The 27,677-nt window shown below is 39.2% G+C and overlaps 1 protein-coding gene across 1 annotated transcript in view; it reads left to right on the forward strand.

The window, feature by feature from the left end:
* The window catches only part of NBAS (NBAS subunit of NRZ tethering complex), a 389,024-nt gene that overhangs the window by 88,013 nt on the left and 273,334 nt on the right, over positions 1-27,677 (forward strand). Inside the window, exons 13-21 of the mRNA XM_056124489.1 lie at positions 8,438-8,501; positions 11,161-11,354; positions 12,434-12,691; positions 13,821-13,946; positions 17,198-17,349; positions 21,722-21,853; positions 22,086-22,164; positions 25,698-25,802; positions 26,152-26,288. Of these exons, the coding sequence (XP_055980464.1) occupies positions 8,438-8,501; positions 11,161-11,354; positions 12,434-12,691; positions 13,821-13,946; positions 17,198-17,349; positions 21,722-21,853; positions 22,086-22,164; positions 25,698-25,802; positions 26,152-26,288 (1,247 nt within the window). The remainder of the gene's footprint in view (positions 1-8,437; positions 8,502-11,160; positions 11,355-12,433; positions 12,692-13,820; positions 13,947-17,197; positions 17,350-21,721; positions 21,854-22,085; positions 22,165-25,697; positions 25,803-26,151; positions 26,289-27,677) is intronic.

Raw genomic sequence — 27,677 nt, forward strand, 5'->3', positions numbered from 1 at the left:
CGAAAGAGCCTTCAACATGGCAGCATTGGGAAAGATGAGTAAGGAGAGGCTGCTAAGATCTCAGGGCTGGGACGAATGAGACGTGACTGGCGCCCGCTCTAGTAAATCGATGAACAACGGGATTACAGTGATACAGTGATTCAGCAAATAAGCAGTAGGGAAGAGATTGATTTTTTTTTTTTTATCTCACTGGTTGATTTTACCGTCTTATTTGTGAAAGACTATATGAAAAAATACATACATTTTTTGAAAGTGGGGAAAAGAAAACCCTGTTTATAAGGCTGGCCAGGATTTAGCAAATCCTGCACACATTGTTTTCCTCCCTATAGTATTTGGTATGTCTTTAGGCTATCACTTGGTATGTCAGATAGAACCTATTTATGAGGCTCATCTCTATTAGCATGCCCTGCACACATTTTGCCTGTACAGTGCTTGGTAGCTTGGTATGTTCTTAGGATATCACTTGTATGTCAAATAATGTTGTAGTTGAAAGTCAGCTTTATATGTCATATGCTAGGAAAGTTTAAATCACTATTGTTGTTCTTCATTTTTCAGTTTGAGTCTTTTGATTTGGTCTTCAGAAGAACCAATGAATTTTTTTCTCAGCAAATGTGGTGCAGATTTTTTTCAGCTTTTTCAAACTTGAGAAACTCATTGAATGCTTAAGCTAGTTAATGTATACCAGGTGCTACAATAAATAGTTAAGATGGCCTCTCATTGGTAGACATATCTTTTGATGATAAATAACTCAGCTACTTATGATGCAGTGGTACATGAGGCGAAGTCATGCCTAACATGAGGATTTGGTGAAGCATCTTAGAGTCTTTTGCCTTTATCCTGGGGCTAACTACGTTGGGTTAAGTGTTTTAATTGAGACTTTAATGTTTATAGGGACAGTGGAGTAGGTACTATAAAGCTTCTCTGTACTCCACAGAGTAGGGTGTTACGATACTCATAGAAACATAATCATAAAGTAATATAGTTTTTTTTTCATTTTCATTTCATCATCCTGTTATTCGTCGATTGCCTCGAGCAGGCCCCAGTAACGTCTCTTTCATCCTAACCCTGAGATTATATTCAAGGCTCTTTAGGAGAATGAGACCCATCATTATTACTGGTATTTGGCATATTTGGTATGCCACGGGGAATTTGCCAGACTCTGCCCTGTAATATAGTTAAACTGTTTATTTAATCCTTACCAAGTGCTAAGGTAGAAAAAGCAAGTCGCAGTCCTTGTTTTTAATACGTTCATATTATTTTTAATATGTTCACTTGCAAGAGGAATTGCAGACAGTTCAATGAAGTAAGATACTTTATTATGAAAAGATCTGCTCAGAGGAAAGTCACGTAATATAGTGTGTGGTGTCAGGGAAGAGGATTGTGGGGAATAACATTTTTGTGGTAAAGCTTGGCTGTTCTTAAAGTAATTTTCATCTGTTTCATTTGCTGCTTGACAGTCCTATTAAGTAAAAAATTGTTTTTATATTTATCTAGCAGATGAAAATAGTCCCAAAAGAAATTAATTTAGACCACTACGTGTTAGAGTCAGTATTTTATTTGGACTCAGGTCCTCTAACTTTAGCTTTAGCTTCTTTCTGAAGTGTAAATTCTCATTGTGCTTATAGAAATACTGGCCTTTAACTGGGAAAATTAGCCAATGTGTCCTGTGCATGTTCCTCCCACCCCGCCCCAATATTTGGTTTAATATAGTGTTAATGGAAAATGATGCAGAGAGTCTGTGCAGTTTATAAGAATGGCACCTTCTGGTTCATTACATAGAGATACAAAATATTAGTAAGTGACAGCTACAACATTATTGTTTGCCAAATAGATTAATGTTACTTTGTGTGTTCATTAGTGGCTTAAAAACTCTTGGAAGCAATATAAACTGCTGAAAAACCTTTTTTTTTTTCTTTTTGAGTCACACCCGGCGATGCACAGGGGTTACTCCTGGCTCATGCACTCAGGAATTATTCCTGGCAGTGCTCCGGGGACCATATGGGATGGTGGGAATCGAACCCATGTCGGCTGTGTGCAAGGCAAAAGCCCTACCCCCTGTGCTCCATCCCCTTTCTGAAAAACCTTTAAATAGCTGCTTTGTTGTCATTTATCTGGAATGATTTGGGTCAGAAGATAGGGCTGGGACTTGATTCTCTTGGTAAGTGCTCTAGGAAATGAATGAACAGCTATCTAGTTTAAAATAGGACTTGTGGGACCAGACATGGGGCTCAGTGGCAGAGCACTGGCCTTGCATATGTGAGGCCCTGGGTTCTATCCCTGGCAACACACACACACACACACACACACACACACACACACACACACAGAGGGTAATGTATATTTTATAGTTAACTGTAATGCTAGATTAAACATTGCTTGATGTTTAAAACTAATAATAGAAGCTAATGTTACTTCTGTCCCATATGACCTTAAACTCATTTACCAAATTGTGAAATCAGCTCCTCTAGGGCTTCTGCATGTAATTCTCCACTTTATTAGTTTTCATAATGTGCTTTGTGTGACTATTTCCTCAGTAAAAAAATCTAATGATTAAAGATAGTTTTGAAAGTGCCTATTCTGATTTACTCCTATCCAGTTTTGAGTTGATTAACTACATTGGCTTTCATTGTCAATATGAAAATCCATCTGGCTAGAAATCTGTGAGTATTAAGTTTTGTTCATGTCTGGAATATAGTAAAATTTCTCAATTGATTTTCAGTTCAAACATTTCCCATATGTTATGTTTATATATTTACATTTTGTTTATTTGTATTTCTTTACAGATAATAGACAAAAGCTTATCTTTTCCATTTTGATTTTTTTTCTCTTTGACACATAGTAGGTACTAGACTTAATTTCCTAAAATAAGATAAGCAGTAAAGGGTGGTGAGTGAGAAGACAGTTTATGTGCTCAATCTTGATTTTTTTTTTTCCATAGCTGTTTTTGCACCTTCATTGAGCTGCAAGCTCCTTGAGCTAGTCATGGGCTCTTCATTCTTTCTGTGACTCTACTCTAGTTGACATGTGAAGTGTTTGAGTCTGGAGAAATAGCTCCGTGTTTCCCATGCGGGACACCATGTTTGATTCCTGAGGCTTCCTGGTCCCTGAGTACTGTGCTGGGAGTAGTTTCTGAGCATTATGTGTGTGACTCAAATGTACCCCCTCCCAGTAAAGCTCATATATGCCTTTGGAATGAATAAACAACATAATTTTATTATTTTTTTAAAAAAGATTTTATTATTGAATCACTATGAGATAGACCTTTACAAAGCTGTTTGTGATTAGTTTTCAATCATAGTATTCCAAGGAAACCCATTCCTCCATCAGTGTACATTTCCCAGCACCAGGGTCCCAAAATTTCCTCCTATAACCATAACCCCCCCCCCCCATCTACCTCTGTAGCAGGCACTTTTCTCTCTCTCTTCTCTCTCTCCTCTCTCTCTCTTCTCTCTCTCTCCTCTCTCCTCTCTCTCTTCTCTCTCTTTCTCTCTCCTCTCTCTTCTCTCTATCTCTCTCTTCTTTCTCTCTTCTCTCTCTCTTTCTCTCTCCTCTCTTTCTCTCTCCTCTCTCTCTCTTTCTCTCTCCTCTCTCTTCTTTCTCTCTTTCTCTCTCCTCTCTCTCACCCTCTTTCTCTCTCCTCTCTCTCTTCCTCTCTCTCTCTCTTTCTCCTCTCTCTCTCTACTCTCTCTCCTCTCTCTCACCCTCTTCTCTCTCTCCTCTCTCTCTCTCTCTCTCCTTTTGAGCATTGTGATTTGCAATACAGAAAGGTTATCCAGTATATCCCTTTACCTATTTTCAATACTCAGTTCTTGTCCAGCATGATCATTGCTAGCTATTACTGTCACCCTGGTCCCTTCTCTATCTTACCTACCCTCTGCCTCACAGAATGGTGATTGATTCCAACCATTGACCAATGCTCTTAGTCCCTGTTTTCCCTGGCCATGGATATGTCTTCTACTATACATATTTTTTGCATACCACAAGTGAATGCAGTCATTCTATATCTGTCCCTCTCTTTCTGACTCATTTCACTCAGCATGATGCTCTTCAAGTCCATTCATTTGAGGCAGACTTTATGACTTCATTTTCCCCAACAGCTGTGTAGTATTCCATTGTGTATATGTGCCGTGGTTTCTTTATCTGTTCGTCTGTTCTCGGGCAGTCACGTTGTTTCCAGATTCTAGCTATATAATATAATTTTGAAGTCTTTTTTGTTTGTTTTTGCTGTTAGAGACAGGGGCTTTATTATATTTAGCTTCTGCTGTTAAAAAATTTACAAGTAAAATAATCTAGAAAAAATTGTGTTGGCTATAGAAACGTTTGTATCTAAAATATAAAACTGATTTCTTTTAAATTTCTTTTTCTTTTTTGTTATTGTAGTTTTATTTAGGCATTGTGATGTACTATTTGTAACAGATTTTTTTTTAATTGAATCACCCTGAGATAGTTACAAAGCTTTCATGTTTGTGTTCAGCCATGCAATGATCAAACACCCATCCCTCCACCAGTGAACATTTTCTACAACCAAATCTCCAGTACCCCTACCCTCCCACTGTCCTTCCCATCCTCCCCTGCCTCTGTGGCAGATAATTTCCCCCATACTCTTTCTCTACTTTTGGGTATTATGGTTTGCAATATAGATACTGAAAGGCTATCACGTTTGGTCCTTTATCTACTTTCAGCACACATCTCCCATCTTGCCAGGAGCAAGTACCCTTCTCTTTGCTCACAAGGGGGTCGTGGGCACTTTAGCCAGAAAGCAGCAGTCCCAGAGACTTGAATCAGATATCATTAATCCCTCCCTATTCCCACTCCACCCCCCCAAAAGCCCAAAGAGAAATGCAGATAATTCCATATCTGATGGATCTGTGTTTCTTAACTCAGCCTACTTTCTTTCATACATAAAACTGTGTTTTCATTGGTGTACTGTCTTTGTTGTGTTCTCTGATTGCAGTGTTTTCCTCTACTATTTTTCCACACCCACATCTTATCCAGACTTAAATATATACCATATAAGACTTTCTTTCTATCTCTTGAATTCCACTCATCTTTCTCAAATTTATATTTAAGATGATCTCTCAATTCTTTGAAGACCCTTAGTACTTTTGTCTGTATTTATTTTGGGACAGTCATCATGCTTGACCTTGAGTTACTGTCTTTTTAATTCATTTCTCAGGTTACTGCCTGGTCAAACGTGGAACCTGTATTGTCTGTTTTTATGCTCACAGTGTAAATGTAGGCTTCACAGACTCTAAGTAGCAGGAGCACGCTTTTGAGAGGGTGCAGAAATTCTGGAATGATGTTTAGCTATTTTTCTTGCCGTTCAGACATTCTCAGAGCTCAGTGATTTAAAGCATTAGCTCACTTACTCATTCACAATTTGGCTACTAGGATGCTCACTCTGCTCACTCTGATGGATCTGGCAATACAAAGTTGACTTTCACAGACTTGTGTATACAGAAGAATGAACCTTCATTTGTTTCAGTTTGAGTTGAGGAGAGACTTTGGTTACTTAAGCAATCCGCAGGGGGACTATGTCTCCCTCTCCCACTATATCTGGCCACTGGCTCTAAATGATGACTAGAAAGATGGTCTGCTTTCTACTAGTAATTTTGATGAAAATGAGTACATTTTGAATACTTAATGTACTGATTCCAATATACTTGAAATTTTTTTGTCAAGATTTTTTGTTGTGTTTTATTGTGATCTATATGCATTTATGAATTTACCCAAGGTTGAAGCATAGTTATTATTTATCAGGGTTAAAGTGTTATTCCATACTGTGCAGAATGTGAGTAGGGGATACTTGCCATTATGTAAATAAGTTGTGATGTGCATATTGTGTGTTGGAACATGTAGTTGGTGATTTGGAGGCGTTTATAACTTCCACAGATCCTTATACATGATCAACTGAGTATTTTTTTAAGCTTTTTTGATGATTATTGTCAGCAGTAATATTGCATTCTAATTCACTTTTTAAAATTTATTTACTAATTTTTTTGGGGGGGGGTTTGGACCACATCTGGCAATACTCAGGGCAACCCTCCTTGCTCTGTGTTAAAAATTTTGGAGAGAGAACAAAAGGGAATGCCCTGCTACAGAGGCAGGGTGGGATGGGGGGGATGGGGGGTGGGAGGGATACTGGGATTCGTGGTGGTGGAAAATGGGCACTGGTGGAGGGATGGGTACTTGATCATTGTATAACTGAAACCCAAGCACAAAAATTTGTAAGTCTACAACTGTACCTCATGGTGTTTCACTAATAAAAATTAAAAAAAAAATTTTGGTGTTGCTTGAGGGTCCACAGAGGATGCTGAGGATCTAACTTGGGTTTAACTCAGGTTGGCCATTGTGCATGACAAAGCCTTACCTGCTGTACTTTACTATCTCGAGATCCAGCCCTATATCCTAATTCTTTTAGACTTAATCATATTTTTAATCATTGAGTTGAGGCAAGAGGAATAAGTGCTCTGAGTGGCATGCCATAATTACACAGAGTAGACTCTTTCAGGACATGGTAAGAAATGCCACTTTAAATGTCCTAATAATTACTTATAAGTTGGTAAGAAAACATAAGCTTATTCTCTTAAAGCAGATTTTGACTCAGGTACTGCATTCTTTTTCTTAGGCCTAAGATTTTATATAAATCCCCAAATGATTTTTTGTTAGTATTTCCCAATACTGTTGTAATTCTGAAGATTAAATAATTAATAGCGAGCCAGGAGGGTTTTTGGCAGTGACTTAATCTCAATTGTTTTATGGTATTTGAGGGATATTGATGTGTCATTATGTTCTCATTATGTCTCATTGTATTGATGTGACATTATGTTACCAGGAGATTAGGATATGAATAGACTCAGTTTGAGTATTGCATTATTCTCTGTGTTTTATGCAGTGAATTTTCAGTCATAGAAAGTCAGAACCAATGTAGGAGCTAGAGATAATGTAGGAGTTGCAGTGTCCAGTTTCAAAGCTATGGAAAACAGGCCTGAAGGGGTTGCTTAGTCTGAGAGCAGTCAGGGTGGGCCTTGTATCCAGGCCAGTGTTTATTTGCAAAGCACATTTGCTTTCTCCCCAGTGTGTGTCTCTCTGTGTTAGAATTTTTGCTGTATCTTGCTTTCATTTGAATTAATTGTGTGCTTAGTATCTTACTGTTCTTGTGCATGCTCTTTTTAGTTGAATTTGACCGGAGTACTTGCAAGTGTACACTTCTATTGTAAGAACAATTGATTTTTGGGACTGTGGAGTAGAGTAGATTTCAAGTTGGTATAACTAAGGGATCAAAGGGAAGTATCACCTTTACATTTAGTTCTTTTAAGAAAGTCTGTAGTTGTGGGGTGTAAAGAATCATCATAGGGTGATTAGAAATACCCGAAGGCAACGGAAGCTAAGAACTGGTCTTCAGTAGGAAGCTACAACCAAGAAAGGTCACTGGAACGGTGATGGAGGGAAGTGGACACTCAGGTTTTGGGGGTGGTTGGTGCTGGAATGCTTCATGGATGAAACCTTCCCCTTCACAGGATTGTAAATCCTGGTACCTGAAAAAAAAAAAAGTCCATAGTTCTTGATGGTGTTCTCAGAATCAATCTTTCTTTCTTTCTTTCTTTCTTTCTTTCTTTCTTTCTTTCTTTCTTTCTTTCTTTCCTTCTCTTTCTTTCTTTCTTTCTTTCTTTCTTTTCTTTTCTTTCCTTTCTTTCCCTTCCTTCCTTCCTTCCTTCCTTCCTTTCTTTCTTTCTTTCTTTCTTTCTTTCTTTCTTTCTTTCTTTCTCTTTCTTTCTCCTTCCTTCCTTCCTTCCTTCCTTCCTTCCTTTCTTTCTTTCTTTCTTTCTTTCTTTCTTTCTTTCTTTCTTTCTTTCTTTTTATTGAATCACCGTGAGAACAGTCATAAAGCCTCTCAGTTAAGTCTTGGTCATACAAAGATCAAACACCCGTCCCTTCACCAGTGTACATTTTCCACCACCAAGAACCCCAGTATTTACCCCCCCCCCCCACACACACACACCTGTGTGGCAGATTTCCACTTTACTCACTCTCTGTGTTGGTCACATTCAATATTATGACAAAAGACCCAACATTATTATTTGGAATTTTCCCCTACACTCAGACCTGCCAAAATGACATCATTAAATAATTTATTTTCTATTGCTGATTATGAAGAGCATATGATGTTGTGTGGCGCGAAATTGGATTTCTGATATTTTAGTAATAAGCCTAGAGGGATTACTGCTAAAAGCCCCTGGGTTCTGAGATTGGTTTATGTGCCTCTGGGATCATGGTCGTTCAGGAGATGGAGGAGACGTTTGAGGGTGGCAACCTGGGGCATTGTCATGGCAGGGAGCAGAGCTGATTTGACCCCCCAACTCAGAATTTTCCTAAGTTGATAGTTGTTGTGTAAAGAAGTCATGTGTATGTTTCTTATTTATTTGTTTATTTTTAGCCAGGCTATGATGACCTTAATCCTGGATGGAGACTTTCTACTGAGAAGAGAAAAAAAATTAAAAGTAAGTGTAATGAAAAGAGATTGAGACTTCTTTTCTGTAATAAAAGTGTTCTGGCTGGTGCCCTGTAAAATAAGATTGATAAAAGACAGACTTAAAAAGAGAAAAACCCTCACAAAAAGGGTATTAGCATGAGAATCCAGTTTATACCTGGGAATAGCAGTTGAATATCTTCAAGGGTTGGTTGGAAATTGGGCTTTGAAGCTTCTTAGCAAAGGAAACAATGTATTTTTAGAGGAGGAACTAGACAAAGGAATAAGCTTTGAGTTTATAGAAACTGCAAATTAAATGTATGAGGAACTTTACTGTAAGATAAGGTGAATCACTTTTGTTATGTAGATTCCAAAGGTCCAGTCTTTAGGCTTTTATGCCTCTAGAATTGTATCTGATAACTCCTCTTTTTTTCCTGGTAAAGGCATGATGGGGACACCCAGTTCTGTGAAAATAGTAGGGTGTAGGGAGATGGCTTTTCTTTTTCCTTTCTTTTTTTTTTTTTTAACCTTATCCCCCCGCCCCCATTTAAACTAATTCTAGGGCCAAAGTTGCATGTTCTGGGGAGATAGAGTCTGCACTCATAGAATTTCATTGAAATGTACCACAGCCACAAGTCCAGTTTTCTCATAGCCAAGGATTAGTGTTTTTCATGATCAAGGCTAGTGTGGGGCCTCAAGACAAGAACAACAGGTCTCTCTCTCTCCGCAAAGCCAGTATTGAAATGCACACCAAATTCGAAGTTTGCAAGTACCCTCCTTCTGAAATAAACTGGGGAGAGAGGAGAGAGGGAGTCCTTCATGGTCAATTCTGGGTAATTTATTAAAATTATTAAAATTAAATTAAAAACTCTTGTTAATCATTCAAAATATTCACTCAAGAACAAACAAACAAACAAGACAATACTATCATGAAAGCAAAAGGTAGAGTTTATATTCCGATGATTTACTGTTATCCTACTAATGTTATCCTATAGTTTACCTCTTTTCTTTCCTGGTTTATACTTCTCTGCTAGCTCAGGAAATCTGCTTTCCACACATAGTGGGAATTCTTTATTTATATGGATTGCTTAACGCTTAAATCACATGGGAATATTGAGTTGTTATAGTCTTATTGGGCTAGAGGGATAGTACAGCGGGCAGGGCGTTCGCCTTACAAGCGGCCAACATGGCCGACCCGAGTTCGATTCCTCCGCCCCTCTCGGAGAGCCCGGCAAGCTACCGAGAGTATTCGATATGCCAGACACAGTAACAACAAAGTCTCCAATGGAGACGTTACTGGGCCCGCTCGAGCAAATCGATGATCAACGGGAGGGCCTTTACCTTTACCTTTACCTTTAGTCTTATTTTCATTAAATAATGAGGTGCTCTTTTATTTTGTTTTGGGTCACATCTGGCAATGCCAAAGTCAGGAGTTACTCCTGGATTTGTGCTCAGCGATCATTTCTGGCTGTGCTTGGTGGGACCATATGCAATGCCAGGGAGTGAACGGGTGGGAGGGGCACCTCACCCACTCTCCTCTCCCCAGCCCAATAATGAGTCACTCTTATGAAGCTGACTTCCTGTTTGAAAACCTCTGTCTTGATCAGATATCAGTGTATTTTGAGAAGTTTATCTCTACTGTTGCATTGCCTTCATCCCCTTTCGATCCTTTGTGGAATCAACAAAGTACAAAAAGGGTAATAGAATTGTAATTAATATTGTGCCATTTTTCGTTCGAAAGCCTTAGTTTGGTGGACCACAGTTAATTTTCACTGCTAAAGATGATTTATTTTCTTTCATTAGTTTATTTCAGTTTTTGGGCCACACTGTGTTGCTCTGGCCTCACTCACTCCTGGCTCTGCATTTAGAGATCACTCCTGGTGGGCTTGGCAGACCCTATGGGATGCCATTGATCCAACCTAGATGGGCCATGTGCAAGGCAAACGCCCTACCGCTTCTGGCCCCCCATTTTATTTTTATAATTTTGAATTTATTTTCTGATTTTTCTTTCTAATTAGTTGAAATCTTAGGGGAGGAAGAGCTTCTCTCCTTTTCCTTCTACTCTCCCACATTTGCTAGTTGGTGTCCAATGCATTGTACTGGCAAAAGACATATTAACAAGAGTAAGCATACCTATTCACATTAAACTTAATGGAACATGGAATCATTTATAATGGAATGGTTAAACCTGAGCATTTTAAAATTAAACTTGATGAAAAATGGAATGGTATGGGGAAAATGTGATTAGACAAAAGGGCTTGATGGTCCTAAACTAGGTGCTACTTTACAAGAATTCCTTCAGATGCCTCTTAGCTAGCTCCCTTCTCCTGGCAATGAGGATGCCCCTGTTTTCTAGGTGCAGAGAGGGGCTCTGCTCATCTGAGTGTCTGCCCACCTGCTTCAGGGCATTTGTTTTACTTAAAATTATAAATTGGTGTTCAGGTCACGCCAGGCAGCGCGCTGAGCTGTCCCAGGCTCCGTGCTTAGTAGTGACCCCTGGTGGTATAAATTGGGGTTGTGGAGAGTGCAAGGCAAAGAGGCCTGAAGCCCTGTCCCATTCTTCCAGTCTTTGTTTCTGGATATTTAGCACTCCTTTCATGAACAGTTGTGGTTTTTAAATTGATTATTTTACTAAACACAATAAACTGCGTTGAATGGGCATTTGTGTTGATTTACTTTCCCTCCATCAGATAAAGAGACCTTCTACCCTCTGATTGATGTAAATTGGTGGGCAGACAACGCAGTGACCTTGGCTCGCTGCTCTGGTGCTTTGACTGTGTCATCAGTGAAAACTTTGAAGAATTTGCTGGGAAAATCCTGTGAATGGTTTGAGCCATCGCCTCAAGTCACTGCTGCACATGATGGGGGGTTTCTAAGCTTGGAGGTAATACTTTTCCCCTAAAGCAACCATATATTTGTGGTAACCTTTCCATCCTTAATCTTTAGTCTTATCTTTAGAAATAGAAATATGTGGCTGAAATTAGAAATTGGGTGCATGCAGCCTAAAAAAGATTGTTGTTCATTCAAAAAATGTTATGAGAATAAAAAAAAGTCTAGTTATTTTGTTCTTTATGAAGCGTAATTCCTTCAGTTGCAGAGTTTTTTTCTTCTTCACTAGTCATCTTACAATGTAAAAAGTACTACTACATAAGAAATACAACTTTTTTCCCTATGTAGTTAACTAATACATATATATATATATAAAATTTTTTTTAAAGTAAAACTTATTTGTTGTAGAGAAAGACTTGAAATTAGAAGCTAGAGTCTTGCGATTATGTTTTAGTCATTTAAAATTCTTGCTTTAAGTCTTTCAAGGGTGACATTTTAAGATTATGTTTGGTCATTTGATATACTTATTTTAAATCTTTCAAGGGTAACAGCCTTCAATAACTTTAACCTTAGTGCCTATTGACAAATACTTTTTCTCCTTCAAGGTTTGTTACTGAGTCTAAAGATGTTTTTAAAAGAGAACCAGGGCTTAAAATCTAAGCCAACTCTGTCAACTCAGAAATGAAAGTTATCTTTAAGAGTCAGGCTTTCAGTCTCAGAAGTTTGTAAAGAGGGTTGGAGAGCTATTCTCATAAAGCCAATAAATACTTTATATTCATTTTCTAAATAGATTAAGAAGTCTTAGATTACCATAGCATAAAATTACTAAGAATGAAGAATAAACATTCTTAAACTTCTTTATTTACCTAAAATAACTGCCACACTTGTATTTAGGAGAACATGTTTATGACCTATTAACAAATTGGCTTTATTCTTGGATATTCAGAGCTGATGTTCTGTGCTGGCCATGTCTATAATGTGTGCTGCTGTATTCCTCTGAGTTTCACTTTTGGAATTAATCACAATTACTGTAATGAAAATAACCAGGGGATAACTACAGATATATTCCTGATTAATTCTAAGTGGCTTTTTTGCTTCCTGACTATTAAGTTGCCATCTTATTTTTCAATTTAGTGTGAGATTAGACTTGCACCCAAACGGTCTCGTTTGGAGGCTAGAGGCGGAGAAGAAGATGAAGGTGAAGAGGATTCTGATTCGGACCAGGAAACTTCTGCCAAGGCCCGCTACTTTGGTTATGTCAAGCAGGGCCTGTACTTGGTGACGGAGATGGAGCGGTTTGCCCCGCCCCGGAAGCGCCCGCGGACCATCACTAAGAACTATCGCCTTGTGAGTTTGCGCTCGACAACTCCAGAGGAACTTTACCAGAGAAAGGTGAGAGAGCAGCCCTTTAGAGGTGGAGCTTCTCCTGGACAGCCAGCTCGATTTTATTTCACCGAGAAAGAACTGTTCTACTACAGGAAGACAGGGGCATCCCTCTTCAGCTCTCTCCCCAGATAGGTTAGAAATAGCCACAGTAAGCTTTTTTTTAAATTTAAAATTTAATTTTAATGTAGGAGTACTTTTAATTATTCAGCCATTGATTAAGCTGATTGAATTGGGCATGGACTCCACATTACTTTTTATTTTATTTATTTATTTTTTATTGAACCACTGTGAGATACAGTTATAAAGCTTTCATGTTCGAGATTCAGCTGTATAATGATTGAACACCCATCCCTCCACCAGTGTACACTTTCCACCATCAGTGTCCCCAGTATCTTCCCCCGACCCCATCGCAGTCCTCACCCTGCCTCCATGGCAGGCACTTTCCCCAATACCCTCTCTCTCCTTTTGGGCATTAGTAACAGGAAGTTTTAAGAAATACTAGTATCAGTCAGTAAAACTTCTGTATTATGAAGTTACATAGACTTGTTGTAAAGTTTCATTAACTTATATCAGCATTAGAGTTAACATAAAATCATAATCAGGATTATCAGTGTGAAAAAGAATTGTTTTTTGTTTGTTTTTTAAACTGCAGACTCTAAATTCAGACAGCAGATAAGGCTGAATTCATTTAGCCAATGCATTTCGTAGCTGGGTGGGCCTGGGTTTTTTGCTCTCCTTCATTTGACCTTGGGCTCCTGATTGGACTACAAATGGTGAGGGAAGGGAGTCCCCTTGCTTTCCTGTCAGGGGTTTGCTCGGGAAGCAGATTAGAGCCACACTGTGCATTGGCATTCCTCCTGGTGGAGTTCGGCGCTAGGAGTTTGGCTGATTTACTGCTCATCCTGGTCTTGCCATAAGTGTAGACATTTCTCATCCTGTCTTCTGTTAAAGTGCTAAAAGAAGTAGCTGATCTCTTTGCTCCTCACAATGTTTGCGAGCTTATGGTGCCACCGGAGATAGATAAGGATGCCTAAAATGCTGTACAGATGCAGGGTTGTCACCGTGCGTTCTATCATAATGACAACAGGGATGAGTCAGTAATGTGACATTGCTGCTTCATTTTTCATGCCCACAGATCGAAAGTGAAGAATATGAGGAAGCCTTGTCTCTCGCTCAGACCTATGGCCTGGATACCGATCTCGTATATCAGAGGCAGTGGAGGAAGTCCGCTGTCAACATTGCTTCCATTCAGAATTACCTGGTAGGTTTCAGAATTTTGGAAACGTGGTAAAATTTGAATTTGTGAACTGCATTTCGCTGTATGGCTTCTTATGAATTCGTTTGACATTGCTGCCTTTTCTATGGTTGATGAAGTGTGTTTTACTCAACTCAGTGATCTTGTTACTACTTCTTTTGGCTCTGCAGTTGTGCTTTTTGGTACTGCAGATAAGTGATCAGCAGTTGCTCAGCCAGCATATACCTAGACTTGCGTTATCCTTTCTCTTACTCTCCCTTTTGACTTTTCTTCATCTACAGCCTGATAGGATCTAGAAACCACTCAGTATTTTTTTTTTAGAAATTCCACATCATTTCATTCATATATAGTGAAAGAAGCAAAGTTACTAAGTTTGTTGACAATGAAAACAAACCCTTATACACTGACCACAAAATTGAAGGGATTGGAGTGGGAGTAGGTTGAAAGTGCCTGAGATAAAGTATAACCACTCAGTAATTTGAACAAGGAATGTTTCAGTATGGGAATTTTTTTTTCTAGTCATGGGAGATTAGCTATAAAGATCTATAGATAACCCTGTAGAATATTCTAGAACTGAAGGGAGCAAGAAGGTGGCAAGGAGGGAACCGTTTTTCAAGGAAAGCCTTTTCTTTCTTTACTGGAGAAGGATGGTTGCCATGCAGGGGATGGAGGAGAAGTTCTCTGAGCTTATGCGGACCTGGCCTGGTTCTTGGTCACCAGGCAGCAGAGGACGGTGGATGAATGAGCAAGATGCTTGTAAGTGGGGCTGGTAACAGGAACCCCCTACCAACATACGTATCACAAAACTGGTAGATGGAACCACAGTCAGAATTAGGAGTGAAAATAAAAACCTCCCTCTGGAGTGGAGGTTGTCTTGCCTCTCTTCCTCTGGGAACCTCCTCCTGGATTCCCCTCAGGTGTGTAGCAGGCTATCGAGCTAAAGGAACGTGGTGAAAAAAGAACAAGCAGGAGCACATCTGGTTTAGAAGCAGGCGACTTTTGACAAAGCTTAGTGTTGTGTCAGCTCTGAGTGGGAAGAGTTAACCATCCCTGTTGCTGTGAGAAAATAAATAGGTAACGGCAATATCTGTTTTGCCATATAGCTTTATGAGGAAATAGTTGAATTTACAGAATGTTTTGAAAAGGGTATGACTTTTTATCTGACATTTAGAAAGGAAAACACCTTTGCATTTTGGAAGGTTCTAAGAAATGGTAAGTAGGGTAGTTGTTGTTCAGAAAAACTTGTATATGTGAACGGCCAGAGAGGTAGTACTTCTGGTAGTGTGTTTGCTTTGCACAGCAGGGCAGACCCAGGTTCGATCTCTGGCCCCCAGTGTGGTCCCCTGACCCCTCCAGGACTAATCCTTGAATGCAGAGCCAGGATCAAGTCCTGAGTACAACCTGTGTGCCCCTCCCCCCCAACAACAACAACAAAAAACACCCAAAATTTATGTACTCAGATATTTGAAAATTAATAAGAACATAATCTGAGAAAGTTACATGGAAGAAGTTTCTTCAACAAAATAGGGTGCAGAAAACTATTAATACATCAGAGGTGACAACCCGAGAGGGAAGAAAAAAATTAAAAAACAAAAATGAAAAAGAAAGAAAGCTTTGTACTCTATAGAATGTCAGAATCCCAAGCCTGAGCTATCTTTATTCTTTTGTGACACGGGACAGTGAGCATACATATTCACGTTTGCCCATTTAATGAACTTTTTCCTGGAGCCTAATAAAGAATAGGGTTGATTCCTGACGGAGCTGACTTGTGTTAGAATAGATAAGTTAATGCAGAAAATGAATTGGCAGTGTTGTTCTAGAGCTGGTACAATAGGGGCCTAAATAAAGTTTTCATGAGAAGGCAAGCTTTATATCTAAAATATAAATAACCACAAGAAAAATTGTAGATATATATATATATATATATATATATATATATATATAAATACATATATGGCCTTGAAATCTAGTGAAGGTAATAATCACGATAGAGTCTGTTTTAAAAGTCTTTCACGTGTTTTGGTTTTCTAGGCAAACCCAGCAATGCTCAGGGCTGACTCCAGATTCTGTCCTCCAGGACCACTCCTGGCTGTGTTCAGGGATCTCTCTTGGTGGTGCTCAGGGGACCATATGTGGTGCTGAGGATTGAGCTGGCTTGATCTTATGTAGGGCGAGCACCTTACCCTTGTTCTCTCTTTCCGGCTTAGTCTTTATGGGGTGCTGTCTTGGAGTTTTGACCCTGGAGGTGTAGCGGGAGCTGGAGAGAGGTGGCAGGAACACCTCTGAAGGGTGAGGATGCCCTCACTTCCTAGCGCTTGTATATTGATGGAATAGACTGGCAGGCACAGAGGCCAGAGACATAGAAAAGAGCTAATGACTTGTGCAGTGTTTAAAGAAAGAATTGACAGGTTGCAATTTTTAAAAGAATTATTGGTTATGTGTTGGGTAGTATTTCAGATTTGTTCAGATTTGTAGACACACTAATTCTAGGAAGACAAGTCCCAGATTTTGAATGGACTTGGAGGAAACTATTGGAATATGCCCTTGACCTCTCTACGAAGCAGCATCCCATGACTTTTTATCACTGAATTCCTTTGTCCCATGATCCAGTGATGGATCTTTGGTCAAGGAAATAGGGACTCTTGATATATTTTGCCTCACTCACCATGTTTCAAAGTTAAATATACTCATTAGGATGTGAAGATAGGATGTATCTATCTTGTCTTACAACTTTGTTTTCTGTTCTTTTGTACAGCCCAAATGCAAAATAAAGATCATCTATAAACGTCTATAAAAGTCTGACATGATATATGTTTATGTTCTTGTAGAAGAATACTGAATTTCGTGTTTCACTGCTTCATTAGAAGGAAGCGAGCAATAGGAACACCCCAAATCTGACTCTAATCTATTGGAAATGTTCTTGTTTACAGTGAGCCTCTCTGGCAAATGTTTGTGGCCAGGAACTTAGGATGCTGTACTCACTCAGGCAGAGCTTTACAATTTCATTTGATTATTATTATAATTTGGGCCACACCTGAGAGTGCTGAGGACTAACTTCTTGCTCTCTCCTTAGTCCTGGCAGGGCTTGGAACCCTAAGTGGTACTAGGGATTAAGCCCAGGTCAGTTGTGTGCAATAAGAACCCTAATTATTGCACTTTCTGACCCTGAGCTTTATCATTTTCAGAATGCAGTTATCAGGCGGTAGCAGGTGTCATATGTTCTCTAATGCTTCTGTTTTTATTTTCTTTGTATCCAGAGTAAAATAAAGAAACGATCTTGGGTTCTTCATGAGTGTTTGGAAAGAGTTCCCGAAAATGTGGATTCTGCCAAAGAACTCCTTCAGTATGGACTAAAAGGCACAGACCTGGAAGCTTTAATAGCAATAGGAAGAGGAGCAGATGATGGCAGGTTAGTTACAGAAAGATTTGGATTAGAAAATAAAAGTGACTTTGTGTGAAAACTTACAAGTTAAGACTTCAGAAAGAATAAATGTTTATGGAGGCTAATCTGTAATGAACCAGTTTCCTTTGGTTTACGTCTTCCTTCCTTCCTATACTAGGGCTTGAACCCAGTTCCTCACACACATACCCATCCTTCTACCAGTGCCCATCCTTCTACCCCACCCTGCCTCTGAGGCAGGGCACTCTTTTTTTTTTTGGGGGGGGGCGTCACACCCGGCGATGCTCAGGGGTTACTCCTGGCTCTGCACTCAGGAATTACTCCTGGTGGTGTTCAGGGGACCATATGGGATGCTGGGAATCGAACCCAGGTCGGCCGCGTGCAAGGCAAATGCCCTACCGCCTGTGCTATCTCTCCAGCCCCAGGGGCACTCCTTTTTGTTCTCTCTTTTCTTTTGGGTGGTGTTGTTTGCACTAGAGTCAGCCCTTCTTACTGTACTCTGTTGTATTCCTGCCATGCTAAGCTCAGTTCTGTAGATCAGTTGTTGGATTCTGTTGCGTTTGCTTTTTTATTTTTTCTTTTTGGATCACACCTGGTGAAGCACAGGGGTGAGTCCTGGCTGTGCACTCAGGAATTACTCCTGGCAGTGCTCAGGGAATCATATGGGATGCCAGGGATTGAACTCGGGTAGGCCGCATGCAAGGCAAACGCCCTACCCTCTGTGCTGTCGCTCCAGCCCTCTGCCTTTGCTTTTTGTTAGTCCCTTATATACTAATTTTTTTATATCCCTCATGTGAGACAGATATTCTGTGTCTGTCCCTCTCAGACTTCACTCAGGCTGACAACATCCAGTTTCATCCACATAGCAGCAAATGGCATGATTTTGTCTTTTCTTAGAGTTGAGTAGTATTCCATTGTTTCTATATGTACCATAGTTTCTTTGTCTCGTCATTGATTCTTAGACTCTTGCATTTTTTTCCCCCAGATTTTGGCTCTTATGAATAGTGCTGCAATAGGAGTGCTCGTAGCTTTTCTAAATAGAGTTATTGGCTCCTTGGAATAGATGCACAGAAATGAGTCATGGAAGCTCAAGTTTTAGATTTTTGAGACATGTCCAGTTCTTCCCAAAAATGATTGAACAATTTGATATTCCTACTAGCAGTACATGAGGATTTTCTTTTTACCATATCCCTGCCGACATGGGTTGTATTTGATTGCTATGATGTGTGCTAGGTTACTGGTGTGAGGATGAGATCTCATTATAGTTTGATATGTATTTCCCTGTTGATAAGGGATGTGGAGTATGTTTTCATACACCTTTTTGGCCTTCTGTATGTCTTCCTTGAGGATTTTCTGTTCATATTCGATATGCCAAACACAGTAATGTATTCGATATGCCAAACACGTGACGTATTCGATATGCCAAACACAGTAACAACAAGTCTCATGATGGAGGCATTACTGAGCCCGCTCGAGCAAATCTGTGAACAACGGGAGGACTGTGACCGTACTTTTATTGTATTTATTTATTTTTTAAATTTTTATTAGTGAGACATCATGAAGTACAGTTGTAGACTTAGAAATTTTGTGCTTGGGCTTCAATTATATAATGACCAAATACCCATCCCTCCACCAGTGCCCATTTCCTACACCATGGGTCCCAGTATCCCTCCCATCCCTCATCACCCTCATCCCACCCTGCCTCTGTGGCAGGGCATTCCCCTTTGTTCTCTCTCTCCTTTTGGGTGTTGTGGTTTGCAAAAGAGTCAAGCCTGATTTTCAGGGAGAAATGTTGGATGATTTACTTTCCATTGATCACTTTGCATATAAGGAAATGACTCATCAGCCAACTCACATTTTCAGAAAAAATGTCCTGGTACCCACATGCCAGAGCCATGCTTGTAGAAGCTCATGGTCACTGGGATTCCATCCGGAGAAGGCGTCTTCTTCCCATTTTTTAATGATTTTTTTGTTTTGTTTTTCTCTTGTTAAGTTTTAGTTTTTTCCCCCATTTGTAATGTGTACAAATACTTTGTATGTCTTGCATATTAAAGCCTTTGTCACATGTATCACTGTCACTGTCTTTCCATTGTTTAACGATTTTGCTCGAGTAGGCCCAGTAACGTCTCCATTGTGACACTAGTTACTGTATTTGGCATATCGAATACGTCACAGGTAGCTTGCCAGGCTTTGCCGTGCGGGCGAGATACTCTCGGTAGCTTGTATAGTGAGCAAATATTTATCCTAGTCTGTGGAGTGTCTTTATTCTGATCATCTTTTTTTGGTGGCGGAATATCTTAAATTGATATCATCCCATATGTCTATCTTTGCTTTCATTTGTTTGGCCAATCACATTGAATCATTGAAGAGACCTCTAAATACTGCTTCGCTTAAGTTAAATATTTATATTTGACATTGTGATGCAAAGAAAGAACAAATTTTAAACCATTTATTGAGTTTTGTGGAATGAAGAGACACTTGGATGTGCTGATAATGAACCACTTTTAAGCCTGAGCTTCATTCACCATCAATTTATGAAGCTTATATCTTCTTATTATAGTTACTTTGAATTGCAGTGCATCATACGAAAGTAAAAATTATTTAAGCACCGGCCAGTCATCAGTTTATTATTAATGTCAGTTAATAAAAACATAATAATTATTTCATAAGAGCTATTGTTTATCAAACCCAGGGACTTTTGGGGGATATAAATATGATCTAACATTTAGATAATAGGAGGAAAGATTGGGCTTATGGTCTTGTGGGAAAGCAAAGGCTTTCCCTGTGTTAAGTTCTGCATTTGATCCTTAGCACCACAAAAAAGGCAGACAAGCATAAAATGTAAATAAGATTGATATTCTTGGGGCTGGAGAATAGAACAGCAGGGCGGGTGGTTGCCTTGCATGTAGCTTACTGGGTTTGATCCCAAGTGCCTGATATTGTTCCCGGTGCCCATCAGGAGTGATCCCTGAGTACAGAGTCAGGAATGAATCCTGAGCAACTCGGTTGTAGCCCCTAAACAAAAAACATACAACTCCCCACCTCAAAAAAAACAAAAACAATAAGAAAACAAAACACCCAATGTTGGTATTCTTAAGGTCTTAAACACAACACATAGAAATTGTGAACTCTGGGTAACATTTTCCTCAAAGAGTGTTTTCTTGTGAATTTAGATTTAAGTATTTTTAGAAGTAGGTTTTGGTTTCTGGCTCAATTATTTTTGCCCCCTTTAAACACCCTGGTTTACAAAGTTGTTCATGATATCGTTCTTTTGGGTAGTCAATGTTCCATGCCATCCCCATCATCAGTGTTAACTTCCCGCCGCCATTGTTCCCATTTTCCCACTCATCCTCTAAGCCTGCCCCCCTTAGCAGGCACAAAATCATTTTATATGGCTTGTTACAACAGATGACTAATGGAATCATTCTAAAATATTTCAGCAAAAGAAAAATGTGAAAACTGTTAATACCTCACAATGGGGTTATTAAAGTCCTCTGAAGGTTTACTAAAATTTGGCTGGTTGAACCTTCTGCATTACTGTTTGTTTATTGAGCTTAGTCAGTTTCTGTGCTGCTTTCACATCTAATTTGGTGTCCCCCTATTGACCCGACAATATTATGGAACTGGGAGGTGTTGCTCCAGGAACTCCAGGACCTTTAGAACTGGGCCTGTGCGTTTCAGTGGCTTGCCTCTGCCATGATTAGTGGTAAAATTGTGAAACTGGGATGTGGCTTCCGTGGTGGTGGCTGTGGGATTTGGATTTTAACATTTCTAAATGTGAGGATTACTGATGACTTTCAGTTCACTCAGTGTATATGAGTAAATCATAATAGCTAGTGCTTTCAAATCATTGGTAATTTAGCAGAAGATCAATAACGCAATCAGTATCAGGAAAAATAGTTTTTCGTTCCATAAGTTTCACTTCACTTAATCACTTAACTTCCCGTTAGTCGTCGATTTGCTCGAGCGGGCGCCAGTAACGTCTCCATTTGTCCCTGTTGCGTGCTAGTGTAGCCCAATGGCATCTGTTCGCTCCGGGAACATGAAGGGCCTCAAACCGATCGTTCATGATCTTCAGGAAGAAGTCTGACCATCTGGTAGGTGGGCGGCCACGCGGTCTCTTGACATCCCGTGGAATCCAATCAGTAACAGCTCTAGTCCAACGGTCGTCTTTAAATCTCATTACGTGACCAGCCCATTTGATTTTCGACACCTTGGCAAATGAGACAGCGTCTCTGATCCTTGATCGTCGACGGATGTCAGAACTCCGGATTCTTTCTCTCATTTGAGTGAAACGTGATATTCCAAGCATAGCTCTTTCTATTTTTCCATAAGTTTAAGAAAGCTGATTTAAATTTTTTTTTAAATTTTTTTCCTTGAGGTTTACATTACCTGGTGAAGTAGATATTGAAGGAATTTCCTATGAAGAGCTTGAAGAAGAACCTGCCAAGAATAAAAAGGAGAAGGAGCTTAAGAAGAGACGAGAACTACTTAAATTAGTGAAGTTTTCAAAGTAAATGATGACTTTAAATTTTATTAAAATAATTAGTTAAGTGTGCTATTTACTAGAGATAATTGCTGTAAATTATTTCAGCAACTTAAATGCATTTTAATATTTTACCATTGTGCTTTTGTGCTGCACTGTGGGTTTTAGACTTAATGGACTATTGACCATTTATATTCTAACTCTTAACAAATGTGCTTTTATGTAAGTATAAATAGCCTAATAAAGTTGTCTAAAACAGGTTGACACTGGAACAAAAGGAACTTTGCCGTTGTAGACTGAAATTATTAACCTACTTAGATCGGCTTGCAACATACGAGGTAAGGAGTAGTTTGTTATCAAGCTAATTATGTTCATTTGGTTTGTCATTAAAATTCTACAGATGTCCCACTATCTGGTATTCTTGTTTTTCAGAGCTGTTTATGTGGGAAAAATTATTTTGTCAGGAGTGGGAAAAGTTCATTTTGTTCAGAAGCAGTTTGTCTTGTATACTGGTTTTAGTGAAAAAATTGAAATTGTGAAGGGTCATATATTGTTTTATTAGTATAGGAAATAGAATGCTTTAGCCATTTAATGCATATACAGGCCTTAGATTTGCAATCATTTAACTTACATTTTGATTTTAATTTTATGAAATACAGCTTTCCACAGTACCACATTTTGGTGATAAAACTATTGGTTTTTAATGAGAAGAAGAATATTCCAACTCTTTTTTTTTGAAATATGTTATGGGTCTATTTTCCTAACTGTGGCAAAAATTGAACCCTTAGCTTAAAAATATATTTTGTATTTGTTTCTTCAGAGCTATAAATACAGAAATACAGATGTCCTTATTTAGGGGGGCTTGACTAGCACTTGTTACTTAGATCCATTTAAATATATCAAAAGTGTGAGGAACATTTCATATATATATATATGTATATATAAACTAGATCCATATGTAGTTTAGGTTACTTTTCCATATGGCCCTCCCAGCTGTAGTTACCTAGATTTTATAATTTTTAGCCCCTAAAGTTTGCTTCTTGCAGGTAACTTCCACATTCTGTATTACACCTTGATATCTGTCTTGACTTTTGTACTGGTACATAAGTACATAGTTATGTGCTCAGTAAATGTCACATTTAATTATGCCCTTCCCTGGAATACTGTATGTATTTATAATTCTGATACCTGCAGTCAACTTAAAAAGAACTTGATCTCCCATCTGCTGACATCATAGGTTGTTTTAAGCAAAGTTATGGTGACAGTAGAGGGCTGTTTCTTTGGTTATTATTAGGAAACAAAGTAATATATCATTTTATTCCAATAATTTACAGAGTTTCTTATAGTTATAACTATAGCTCCTGAAGTGTCATTTTTCATATGTCTTAGTTCTATAATATTTTGATATAAGACATAAAATTAATATTCTGTAAACATACAATATACTATATACTTCAGAAGTAAGTGCTGTGTAGTTTGTTTTTGATATTGTCACTGATGACAAGATCTTAGAAATAACAAGTTCAAAAAAAGGTTTTGAGTCTTATTATTCAGTTATCTTTCTTTTTGGAGTGTATGTTGTACCCGGTAGTTCTGGTAGTTTTCGTGGGCTCCTTGTGGTGTCGTGCTAAGGGAGTCATTTCCAGCAGGGCCTTGCTAGGAAGAACTGCCTTATTAGGGATTGAACCCAGGACTCTTGGATACAAAGTTTGTGCTCCTGCCCCCCTGGTCCATCTCTCTGTCCTTTAATTTCTTCGAATTACTGTTAGTTAATAAATTGCTATTCCATGTTTGACAGTTATAAGTCCATTTATTATTATATGGCAGTAGTCATCTTTAAGCTATTTGTTGAGCCCTGCATTTTAAAAGCTAAACTCTTGAAAATTAGGTGAAGTTGATTAATTTGCTTTGAAAACTCAATAATGAAGATGTTCAGGTAAATTGACTACCATTTATTGATATACATAGCCATTGCATTCTAATCATGGGGTCTCACTTTATTAATTCTGTGATAAATGAGATAAAAATGGTTCATGTAAATTTTACATGAGGGAGTGTCAGGTATCATGTCGGTACTGGAGGCAAAGAGATGAGCAGGTTCTAGTCCTTGTGGAGTCCTCATTATATCAGCAGTAAGCAATAATAAAGAATTGCCGAGAGCATGTACTGGAACAAAAGTTTTCCTGAGGATGTCCAAGAAAACACTACACAGGAAGTGGTATTTTAACGAGTGAAGAAAGACATATTTAGGGGGTCAAGGAACATGAGAATGGAAGTTCCTTAGGGAGAGGATTGTGTCTTGTTTGATGCTCTATTCCCAGAACTCAGGATATTTGACTCCATCAGGATCACGGTATATTTTTTGAAGGAACAGGTGAAAGCATACCATAAGACACATCAACTCATTTGTTGTTGACTTACAGCCAAGTCTGTTCAGACTTTTTCCCAGTCCTCTGGACCAGGGGTAATTAACTTCTTCATTTTATGGCTATAAAACGAAGAGTTAGAGAGAGTAAATCACTTGTCCAAATAGGAGAAAAGGGAACAAATGCTTATTGGGAGGTAACTTCTATTCGGAAGCTTGTGTGGAACCTCAGTGAGCTGTGTGCAAACAGGCCTGGCGGCATTGAGGCACCTGAAACAGTTGGCGACTCAGGGCAGCTGGATGCGGGGGCAATGAGTAAAGATGCAAAGATTAGTGAGGAGTGTGTGGTTTTACTTTGAAAGCTCTTCCATGCTTTGATAGGAGTTAAATTTTTGTTGTGCGGCCTCCAAAACCTCTTCCCCCCCCCAAAACAAAGGGGGTGGGGGAAGAAAGTTTTCAAGCCCTGAAAGTACAGAAAGTCAATACAATGAACCCTGATGTGGCTTCAGCCATTTTCAATATTTGGTTAATTTTATATTCTCTTTTATCCCATCCCAGCGTTTTCTTTCATATATATGTTTTTTGTTTGCGTTTGGCTAGGGTTTTCCCAGCAGGGCTCAGGGCCCACTCTCAGTGGTCCTTGGCCACACAGCTGTCTGAATGTGCCAGAGCCTCAAAATGAGCAGCCATATATAACTGCTTGCCTGTTCCTACCGGATGCTGCATTTTTTGTTTTGTTTCATTTTGCTTCGTGGGTCACAGCCGGCAATGCTTGGGGAACCATATGGGGTGCCAGGGATTGGACCCCGGTCGGGCACCTGCAAAGCAAGTGCCTGACCCACTGTTCTATCTCTCTGGCCCCACTAGATGATGGATTTTGTTTGTCCTCCTGTAAGTTAACTTTTACGTAGCCTATATATATAATTTTGTCCTCCAGTTCTCTAAAATGAACCATTTTTTTTTTCTTTTTGGGTCACACCCAGCAATGCTCAGGGGTTATTCCTGGCTCTGCACTCAGGAATTACTCCTGGCAGTGCTTGGGGGACCATATGGGATGCCAGGGATTGAACCCAGGTCGGCCGTGTGCAAGGCAAATGCCCTACCCGCTATGCTATTGCTCCGGCCCCTAAAATGAACCGTTTTTATTTATCTTTATGCGAATCCCATATCTGGCAGTGCTCCGGTGTTCTTCCTGGCCCTGCACTCAGAACTCACTTCTAGTGGTCTTGGGGGACCGTATGGGTTGCTGGGGCTTGGAGCCCAGTCAGCCGCATGCACAGCAAACACCCTATCTAAACACCCTGTCTGCTCTACTATTTCCAGCCCCTCCCCATGACCAGTACTTAATATGTAATTATTTTAAAAATAAAGCTATATAGTCATTTTCAAAATGAAGCTAAGAATGCAGATGTGATACTTTAGTTAATAGCTTAATTTAGTGTAAAGATTTTTAATATTGTTAGCCATATTCCGAAAGTATTTTCATTAGACCATTGTTTTCCTCAGGCCATCCTGGGAGTGCCCCATTCATCTGAACAGAGATATGATGCTGAGTTCTTTAAGAAGTTCAGAAATCAGAATATTGTTCTCTCAGCAAGAACATATGCTCGGGTAATTTCTTTCTTTTTTTTTTTGTAAATATAATTATGATTATTAACACTTTCTGAATCTTTAAGTCGTGTAGTTAATATTATTGCTTGCTTATACTATTATTTCTTTTTTGATCATATGAATAAATATGGAGAAATCATACTTTATTTTTACTCATCATCCTGAGTTTAAAAAAGTAATAATTCTTCGAGCGTTCAGTTGAGAAATGTGATTGACCAGAAGAAATCAGGGTTATTTCGAAGCATATTATAACACAGATCTCAAGAGGATTGTTTTAAGTTTTCAACGTAGTGCAGTGACTACTTTATAAAGTTTGCAAGAGAAACTGATCCTTTGCATTTTTGTGCAGGAGAGCAATGTGCAGGCTGTAGAAATTCTGTTTACTTACCATGGATCTGACCTGCTTCCTCATCGTCTTGCCATTCTCTCCAACTTCCCAGAGACCACCTCACCACATGAATATTCTGTTTTGCTCCCTGAAGCTTGGTATGTGACTACATTAACTAAATTAGCAGCATTAACTAGATTTCGCTTTTTGTTTGGTGCTGACTACCTTATGTTTTTTTAAAAAAAGTAATTTGACTTATCTTTTTGTTTCTTATTATGAAATTATTTCTAACTTTCTTGCAAATTATCCTGAAACTAGAATGTGACTATCCTAACAAGGTTACCTTAACTGAATGAATGTGAATTTTCTGTTTTTTTTTTTTTTAAACCTCCAAATTTTTCAGCTGTGGCTCAGTATGTATTGTTCTATGGTTAAGAATCATATCTAGAATTATAATATTTGTTTTCATTGGTTTTATTTTTTAGAAATTGAAGTATAGTTCTTCTTTGGGGGTGAGTGCTCCCATGCTGTGCTCTGGGAACCTGGGGACCCGTTTCATTGATACTCAACCAGCTGGGCTGCTGTTCTGTGATGGGGCCTAAGGACATGGTGATGCTTGGGCCCTATAGTGCTGGGGACCACCAAGGCCACCTCGGGGCCCTCCTGCCCCAGCCCCACAGATGCTGAGGGAACCCTGTGGTGCTGGGATTCAGGCCCGTTGGCATCTCTGGGCCCTCAAAGTATAGCTCTAACAAAATTAGATTGTAAATAGGTACTGTTAAGACAGGAAGGTGCAAGACTTTCTTCTCTCAACAGTCCTGGGAAATTTCAAGGCATGAGACAAATGGGAAATCAGTGTGGCACTTTGTTACTAGGTAGACTAATTCTCCTTTCAGCTCAGGGCATTTGAACACTGGGCTGGAATGTGACATAGCCTTTAACTGTTGGTGTCATCTGTACTCTGTGGTGGGTTTCAGAAGACAGAGCATCTCTTCTTGAGAGTGAAGAAAAGACAGTATTCTTGCCTCAATGCATGGCCCTAAGACAGGCCGGCCTTCCCCTGAGTACCCTGGGAGCAGAGAGATGCGTAGAGCCCTGTGCCTTGGTCAGCCCCTCCAGAGGGAGGTGGTAGTAGTGCCCATTTGTGAGACCCTTTACAGCCAGTGAACTCCCCTCCCAGAAAATGTTCTGCATTCACTGCCTGTTCATTCTTCTTGAATTTTAATTTATTTTTTTAAAAATAGATATTTCTTGTGATACATATTCATATTATATAATTTTAATGACAGGTGAATGGCTAGATGGGAAACCTGCTTGTAAAGTATAAAACCCTGTAGGCATTTCAAATGGAAATCATTGTTATAGACTTTAGCAAACAGGAGTTTATAGCTTACAGTTTACAAGTCACAATGTATAGATGTCCTTGGGAATGGGTATCGTTTGCCTTCCTAATTCCTCTCCCAGAGTCTCTACCTAATACCGTAGTTTTAGGTGCTGCTGCTAATGTCCAACACAAAGTAATTGGTATATATTTACCACATATTACC

This window comes from Sorex fumeus, unplaced genomic scaffold (assembly GCF_029834395.1).
Source record: "Sorex fumeus unplaced genomic scaffold, SorFum_2.1 ptg000006l, whole genome shotgun sequence".
In the NCBI taxonomy this organism is placed as follows: domain Eukaryota; kingdom Metazoa; phylum Chordata; class Mammalia; order Eulipotyphla; family Soricidae; genus Sorex; species Sorex fumeus.